The sequence below is a fragment of the Bombyx mandarina genome, chromosome A1 (assembly GCF_030267445.1).
Source record: "Bombyx mandarina strain Sakado chromosome A1, ASM3026744v2".
Lineage (NCBI taxonomy): Eukaryota > Metazoa > Arthropoda > Insecta > Lepidoptera > Bombycidae > Bombyx > Bombyx mandarina.
Window position 1 is genome coordinate 21,289,957 of NC_143234.1, and position 8,999 is coordinate 21,298,955.

The 8,999-nt window shown below is 37.2% G+C and overlaps 2 protein-coding genes across 2 annotated transcripts; one reads left to right on the forward strand and one right to left on the reverse strand.

The window, feature by feature from the left end:
- The first annotated feature begins 4,328 nt into the window (after positions 1-4,328).
- Positions 4,329-5,026, forward strand: LOC114241649 (putative RNA-binding protein EIF1AD). Its single transcript, XM_028172535.2, has 2 exons — positions 4,329-4,470; positions 4,620-5,026. Exons 1-2 carry the CDS (start codon positions 4,348-4,350, stop codon positions 4,947-4,949), a joined length of 453 nt encoding a protein of 150 aa, XP_028028336.2. The 5' UTR covers positions 4,329-4,347; the 3' UTR covers positions 4,950-5,026.
- Positions 5,027-5,429: 403 nt separating this feature from the next.
- LOC114241648 (speckle-type POZ protein-like) lies at positions 5,430-7,424 on the reverse strand. Its single transcript, XM_028172533.2, has 2 exons — positions 7,159-7,424; positions 5,430-7,047 (listed from the first exon to the last, which is right to left on the reverse strand). The coding sequence occupies exon 2, from the start codon at positions 7,013-7,015 to the stop codon at positions 5,993-5,995; it is 1,023 nt and encodes a 340-aa protein (XP_028028334.1). The 5' UTR covers positions 7,016-7,047; positions 7,159-7,424; the 3' UTR covers positions 5,430-5,992.
- Positions 7,425-8,999: the final 1,575 nt, after the last annotated feature.

Consider the following 8,999-nt stretch of genomic DNA (forward strand, 5'->3'; position numbering starts at 1 on the left):
TCGGCCGCATTCATTACTAAACGTACCATACGTAAACGTTGCCGGCACTGCTTGACTCGATCATATGGTGTTTTATTGGTACCATTCGATTGCTGTTGAGATGCCCTTTCCAACCGTATACGATCTCTGTATTTCGATTTGGCTTTTCGACGCGTATAGGCCGACATTATATATTTTTTGATTTTTGATTTTTATTTTAACACCTTATTATAATCACAGTTACAATTTTACACTAATGTTATATATATAATCGATAGATTTTGACGAGAGCTGACGATTGAAACTTGAATAAACGTCGTAGCTTCACCAAGTCGAAAGTTATACTCATAGATTATACACTTAATATATGGTTATACTAAATGGAAATCTCGATACGCAGCAAAATTACCTTCAAAATGGCGGGGCTGCCCCCTCCCCCGCGTGCGATGTGTTACAGTCCTTACTTAGCGTAATAAATTCTTTGATTCTTTAGCTATCCAGTGGTGTAATTGAAATTTGGATGGAGATAATAGATATGTAGCTACAACACTAAACTGTAACCCCCGATTTTGTTATCATTCGTTTTTTTGGATTGCGTCCCTATAGAAGTAATTTTAAAGACGTACTCACGTCAAAAAAAAATAAAAAAAAATGTCACGATCGTGACAATAGCGTATAGAATTCAGTGTGCTTAGTGCGAGTTCGTTCACGACAGCGTAAAAGTTAACTCGTTCTCGATAGCGTAAAATTTAACTAGTTTGAGATGATCCCACTGATATAATTTAAAGTTCTTGGTAGCACAGAGTCCAATCTTCAAATCGCAGAGTGCAGGCAGTTACGAAATAATATACCTACTAACACACTTTTATATATTAGTATTAGTTACGTCGATGTTTTAGAATATATTATCGAAATCACAGTTTTCTTATTTTTTATTGTACTTCACGAAGTGACAGACATTTCTTCACTTATTCCTATTTTGACAACTCTTGTCACTTCTTTCTATGTATATGTTTTTGATAAGGAGTTTCTATATCCATTAACTCCAACACTTTCCCTAAACATTTACATAGTACACAGTCCTAGTGCCTGGCGTAGAACTGCATATGACGTACGAGGTAGTGATTTGGTAAGGATGTCTGCGACTTGATCCTTTGTTAGTACCCTTTTACGACAAGTCGAGCCTTGTATTTGTCGATCGTGCCATCTGGATTTCGTTTGATCCGTAAAACCCATTTGCAGGGAAGTGCTTTTCGTCCTTTTGGCAATGCACATGGCGTCCAAACGTGCAGGTCTTCGAAGGATTTCAATTCGCTATCCATTGCCCTTTGCCATTCTTCGCGATCGTCCCTTTTTATAGCGTCTGCAAAATTATTTGGGAATGTTTCAGTGATACAGACGTAATCTCTTAGTCTCTCAGGACGTCGAATCAGTGAGCGATCTCTAAGATTATAGCCGGTTGGCGGTGGTTCAGCATCATAAAATAATTCTTCTGGAACTGTCGTTTCGTCTTCCTGGTCATGGTCTTCGTAGAGGACTTGATCCGATTCTTCTCCCTCGAGAACATGATCATGGTCGTTGGAGTTTGTTTCGGTAGTTGTATCTCCCTCGTGAACGTGTGTTTGCTCTGGAATTGCAACTTCTCTTTCTGAGTTCGTGTTTGGCGTTATGGTAATCGGATATTCTCTTGTCTCAACTTCTGTTTTAGGAATTTCACTATTACAGATGGGAAGAGGTTTCTCATCGAAGATTACGTCACGAGAGCGGACGAGCGTCGAGTGTTTTCCGTCTGTGACCCAGATACGGTAGCAATCTTCGTCGTACCCGATAAGTCGACCTTTTATCGCCTTTTTGTCGAGTTTTCTACGCTTCTGCTTTGGAATATGGACATATGCGATTGAGCCTATTATTCGGAGATGTTTAATAATAGGTTTCTTTCCATACCAAAGTTCATGCGGAGATTTATCTGAACTTGTGGGACCTGTTCTGTTCAGTATGTATGCGGCGGTATTAATGAGCTCTGCCCATAGCACTTGCGGTAATGGCTCATGAGCGTACATCATTGATCTTGCTGTCTCAACTAGGGTTCTGTTCTCCCTTTCGCTTACTCCGTTTTGTTCAGGTGTATACGGGGTGACGAGTCGCTGTGCTATTCCATGTGTGTCTAAAACATTTTTTATGGACGCGTTGTCAAATTCACCGCCGTTGTCACTTAGAAGGCATTTTATGGTGTGTCCGACTGTTTTAGTTTGAGCGATCATCAAAACTAACTTGTCTTTGACCTCGGACTTCTTGCGTATGAAGTACACCATACGGTAGCCAGTAAAGTCGTCTTTGAACAGAACGTAGTACTTATAGTTTGAGAAGCTAGGTTGAAACGGTCCGCAAACGTCGGTGTGTACGATTTCTCCGGGCGCGGTAGCTCGGGTTCTTGTACCGAATTTGAGTCGATGCGCCTTTCCAAAGATGCAGCCTTCACAGGTCTCTTTATCCATCGGCAGGATTAGACCTAGTTCCCGTTGGATCGTTGCTCTTACGTGTCTTTTATTTTGGTGAGCGAGTCTCTCGTGGTACAGTTGCATCGTTGCTGTAGTTGCAAAGACTTCGGGTGGTTTTTCTGGTAGTACGGGTTTTACTTCCAGTCGATATAAGCCACCTTGTTTTTGTCTCTTCCCTATTAAGCATACTTTCCCGTTGACAATGACGTTGCATTCAGTTGTCCTGGATGAAAAGGTGCTATTCGGGACTCGATCGTGAAGTGCGAGTACGGAGAAGAGGTTCTTGCTTATGGCCGGAACGTACCAGACGTCTTGCAGGCTGATGTCAATTTGTTTCCAGTTAACATATCCTCTGAGCTGTACCTACTGTTCCTTTGCCTTTGGCACGGACTTCATTACCAGCGGCCGTTGTAACAGTGTAGTTCTCATTGAAATGTTCGTAGGTTTTATATATTAGTATTAGTTACGTCGATGTTTTAGAATATATTATCGAAATCACAGTTTTCTTATTTTTTATTGTACTTCACGAAGTGACAGACATTTCTTCACTTATTCCTATTTTGACAACTCATATAATTTAAAGTTCTTGGTAGCACAGAGTCCAATCTTCAAATCGCAGAGTGCAGGCAGTTACGAAATAATATACCTACTAACACACTTTTATATATTAGTATTAGTTACGTCGATGTTTTAGAATATATTATCGAAATCACAGTTTTCTTATTTTTTATTGTACTTCACGAAGTGACAGACATTTCTTCACTTATTCCTATTTTGACAACTCTTGTCACTTCTTTCTATGTATATGTTTTTGATAAGGAGTTTCTATATCCATTAACTCCAACACCCACAATCTTATTTCTACCATCGCACCACCCGCCACCGGAGTAGAGCTCACCCATACTACCTGGACCCACTGCGTTCGTCCAGTTCGTTTCCAGAGATCTTTTTTGTCACGTACCATGCGGTTTTGGAATGAACTTCCCTCTACAGTGTTTCCCGAGCGTTATGAAATATCTTTCTTCAAACAAGGCTTGTGGAGAGTAGTTACTCAATGGTAGGCAGCGGCTTGGCTCTGCCCCTGGCATTGCTGAAGTTCATGAACAACAGTAGCCACTCATCAACAGATGGGCCGTACGATCGTCATGTCGACGTGCCTGCAAGGGCAATAAAAAAAAATTGTATAGAGTTGGTACTTTTGTAACTAGGGGCGCTGTTCCAACTGCATATAGATTTAAGTCAACCTTTGCGCTATCTATAACGTTAAAAAGCTCGCACTAAGCACACAGTTCAAGCATCGTGTTCTCACGTGCAATCGCGTTTTATCTTTTGATAGTGATATTGATTGCTGTCGTTTTCAGCCGCTACTTCATTAAAGCAGCAGAAAAAGGTGTCTTATGCTTCGCAAGATACAGCAGGCTCTTCTACTTTTTTTAACTGACTATAAATATAAACTACTGCAAAGAGACGGAGAGTCGAGGTTTTTTAATAAATTCCCATTTCATTTTATTTTACGATTCCAAGCAAACAACAACAAATGATGTTTAGGTTCAAATTATTAGAATCCAGTTCGTTAATAAATAAGAAGCACGATGTCTTTAATATGGATGTGTTTTATTGTTATGTTGAGATTTTCTGAATGTCATTAAAGTTTGGGCTAAGTTTCTTTTGCCTGTTAAATGAAGGAATATAAACAAAAACAATGCAGAACGTCATATCCAGTGCTTTTGACAGCAAATTTGTAGCAAATGTTGAATTTTGTTTTTGCTCTACATTTATTGTATTTAACTCTAAATTCTTAAACATCGAACTTTATTTATAACAATAAACACAAGTTTACACCTATACCGCTATATGAAGTTTCGTGAAAATGTCAAAAGTGTCTAAAAGAAAGCATGTTATGAATGAAGCTCTTTGGGACGATTATGAATTGCCAAAAGACAATCAGAACATCGTTAAAGTTGTTAAAAGTAAAGGAAATAATTTACACGAGGTACCATAATTATTATAAATTGGGGCACATTAAAAAAATAAAACAATTACAAATGTAAACATAACCTTAATTGTTCGACTAAGTTGTTTGCGTCATTTTAATATTAGAATGCAACAAAATCAATAATCGATAATAAAACTTATTTTTAGATTACTACACCAACAGGCGAAGAATATCTAGTTTCAATGCCAACTAAATTCCGTAAAAACATATGGGTTAAACGCGGAGATTACATATTAGTTGAACCAATCCCTGAAGGAGACAAAGTTAAGGCTGAAATTGTTAAAATAATGAATAAAGACTCAATAAAATTCTATAAAGAAAACAATGTATGGCCTAAACAGTTTGAGGACAATAAATCTGAAAATAAACCAAATGAAGACTTATTTGAAAATACAAATAGAAAAAACATTATAACATATGTGAGTGATAGTGACTCTACTAGCAGTGATCAAAGTGACAGTGAACAAGAAAATTAAAATAATACATAGAATATAATTTAATATGTATATAGAATAATTAATTTCATCATCAAATAAAAAAAGATTTCCTATAATGTTGTTTTTGCTGAAACATAGACAAATCATAGTAATCTTTATATTCTTAACACTATTTTAACAGCTACCAGATATCAAAAAAGTTCCTTTAGCTTGTGCAAAAATATGATTAATTACATGTCTGTGCAGATATAAGTCCTAAAAATAATTGTTGCAGAGCTAAAGGTATACAAGCTTCTCTGTGATTCAGATCGTAACATCCTATTAGATACCTTACTAGTTCAAACATTGCACAATAAATTCATACAAAAGAAATAACATCTAATAATACATTTTACATATTTTAACTTACACTTAATATCTGATATTACAGCAGGAACTAAATAGGAGCTGGTACAGGACCCAAATTGCTAAGAGTGATTAAAGAGGGTTTACAACAACTTCAATATAAAAAATCCATTAAAACTATTGTTAAAGTTAACTATCATATTTATTAAGTTAATTTAACTAATGTCTAAAATAATAACAAGTTTGAACCTCACAAGTAGCCTTAATTATTTGTATGAATTTGTAAATTGAAAAATTAATTTAAACAATCAAAATTAAGTATTAACAAACAAAACAATCTTCAAGAAAATTCTATCTTTAAAAAAATATTTAAAATGTACTTCGTAACCCCCTTATAATTAGTGGAGTGGTTAATCTACTCAAAAATTTTAAATTTCATATGCAATGCATTTTTTAATCTAAATTAAGTCTCAACGTTCAAAGTACCTTGATGATTCGATAAATAACTAAAATTGTGTTTTTTATATAAATGCGTAAAATTATTTTTAGCTAATCAAACAGCATACAAAGCGAATTTCCTATCCAATACTGCTACTAGCTTAGTCCTTATTTTCAGGCTTTCAATATTTGATTATAACATTTGAAGCTAATTTTAGATTGTAATGAGACACAGCATACTTTAAAGATTATCATTAAGAGTTCATGAGATCAATTTGATGAATATTGTTGTTGCAACATCATTTTATATCGGCATCGAAATCATCTGCCATGATGTATTCATAGATTCGTTTGATTAAATCAACAGATTTTACTTGGGCCCATCCTTCAGTTTTTGTTATAAGCTTTGCTTGTCCATCTTTTATAAATTCAAGAGTGAGTTGTTTCAATGTATTTGCTGAATGTAAATCAGCTAATTGTAATGTTTCTATAGCATTCTCTACTGTCAATTTTTTATGCAATGCTTCCTCGCATAAGCTCTTTAGTCTGTTAAGTTGGTAGTAATCGGCAGCTGCTAAAAGCTTTTCTGGAATGTCATCAACTCTAGGAGCTTTGTCACTATAAATAAATGTTAGTACTTCTTGTAATACTGTTGATTCTAAAAGCGATTCAATAACATTAGTGTAGCATTCTGTGGTGTTGTGTTCAAAATGAGCTTTTAGAACAGCACTACGGCTGGCCAACACAGCCTTGTGGACTTTGAACTCAATACCCTCTGCAGACTTGATTATTACATCAGAGAACAACCCATCATTGAGTAAATTCTCTAAGTCATTGCTGAGTTGTGCTTCAGGTACTGTTGAACGGTCTATTTTTATATCATTGGTGACCATAAACTGTACTTTGAGTCGTAAACTACCATCACTAAGGAGGAATATATCACGGCCATCATAGCTTGCTATATCTCGTTTGAATAATGTAGCCAAGTACTGCCATTTGTTTGCCTGAACCGTGTGATACTCCTTTATTACTATTGTTCTTTCTTCAAATCTTTTTAAACAAATTGTTAGAATGGACTTCAAAAAAACCGGATTTGGTGATAGATAAGAAATTTCTATTATGTCATTATAACGGCCCAAAAATTGCATTTTCAATTGGAACTTAGAGTGAGTAAATTCCGTTTTTGGGTCTTTAGCTTTTTCCACTCGAAATTCCCTCTTGGTCACATTTTCCAACAGATTGACGAACGTAGGTATGGTCCATATTATAGTACATATTTTTGTCTGTCCCTCCGTGCGCGTTGTATAATTTGTGCTCGACATGTTTATAAGATTAATGCGATATTTATTGACCCCTAAAAAATTTAAATTACATAATGTCTAAATAACTACTTCACAATTACACCAATTACCTTGAAGGTAAATAATTACATAGGTACATAATATAAATTATTACAATTACATACCTAGTGTATTTGTACCTTCGTGTTTATTAGAAATCTCTTTGTATTTTACTAAAATGTTAACGTTCGACTGCGGTTCAGATTAATTTCTCTGGGTCGAAAAGTTAAAACAGTTTTGCTCAAGTGTATGTATCTAATAAATGATTCTACCCCAATAATACACACTAAACCCAACTTGGAATAGATTTGTGCAAGAAATGCAAGAATTGTCAAAAATAAGTAAATGATTGTATATGTCAAGTTATGTGTATGTGTATAATCTGTGTGTCAAGTTTGCTTTGTAGATATTTGTCTCAGTGATAAGTAGTCTATGGTTTGATACAACAGACAAGGCTGTATGGGCTTGAGGGAGCTCATATAGAGTCCCTTCTTTATTTCGCCTGGTCGTGTTTTATGTAATTAACACCACAGTTAGAACAATATAAATTTTATTGTTGTAGCGGCATAAAGTAATTACATTAAATTAGTTATTTAACTCATTATTAATTATTTTTATGTTTTTCATATTTGGCGGTAAAAAGGTAATGCTCACAGACTATATCCTTATTCCCACATCTCGTGCGTTCCGGCTTACGCATAATAAAACGCCACACCACCCCCCTACGGTGAAGGAGAATCCGCAGAAAAAGAGAAAAATTATCATAGGTCGAAAGGTTTGGAGAAGTGGACTCTGCGACCTGACCGGGTGGTATATTGAGGTGTATGTGTAGGAGTAGCAATAGAGGTGCCGAAGGCACGAGTGGACATGAAGGGACATTAGTAGCATCCGGTTGCGCTGGTTGAGGCACAGAAACCCGCGGTGCTGGTGCTGGAACGAGATCTACTAAAGAATGCTCGACGAAAGCTGGCTTAATTCTGTCGACACTGACCGTCACCTGTTTCCCTTTTACATCAATCGACCACGTTTTTCCGTCCTCGGCTCTAGATATAACTCTATGAGGACCAGAGTAAGGTGGTTGCATTGAACGTCTAACCGAATCCTCCCTGAGCATGACATGAGAGGCAGTGGAAAGATTTTTAAATATGAAAGGTGATGGTTTAGTGTGTGAGGAACATGGAGTGGGACGCAATTTAGACATACGCTGTCTTAACTTTACGACAAAATCCGTCGGGTCCTCGAAGCCAGAAGGACCGGGAGGTACTAACAGTTCCCCTGGAAGCGTTAATGTTTCTCCGTAAAGCAATTCCGCTACTGTTGCTTGTAGATCTTCTTTAAAAGCCGAACGCATTCCTAATAAGACCAAAGGTAATGCATTCAACCACGAATCATCATAACACATCAGAGAGGCCTTTAATTGTCTATGCATGCGCTCCACGAGCCCATTGGCACAAGGGTGGTAACTAGTAGTGCGTATACGTTTAGTACCACATAAATTAGTAAGGCGTCTGAAAAGGTCCGACTCGAACTGTCGTCCCTGGTCGGTAGTGATGACAGCAGGTACTCCGAATCGAGCAATCCAACCGGCTACAAAGGTGCTCGCCACTTCTTCTGCTGTTATTCCGTGCATAGGCCAAACTTCGGGCCATCGAGTGTAGCGATCCACAGCAGTCAGGCAGTATTGGAAGTCAGAACAAGATGGAAGAGGGCCTATGATGTCAATATGGACATGCTTCAGTCGAGACGTAGGACTGGAGAAATGTCCAAGTGGAGATTTTATATGCCGCGTCACCTTACTTCGCTGGCAAGCAACGCAGGTTTGGCACCAATAACGGCAATCTTTGGCAATGCCAGGCCACACGAAACGGTCTGAGATCAATCGAATGGTTGATCTAGTACCAGGATGGCTAAGATTATGTAGCTGAGCAAAAATCTTCTTTCGCATAGGTTCCGATACAAATGGGCG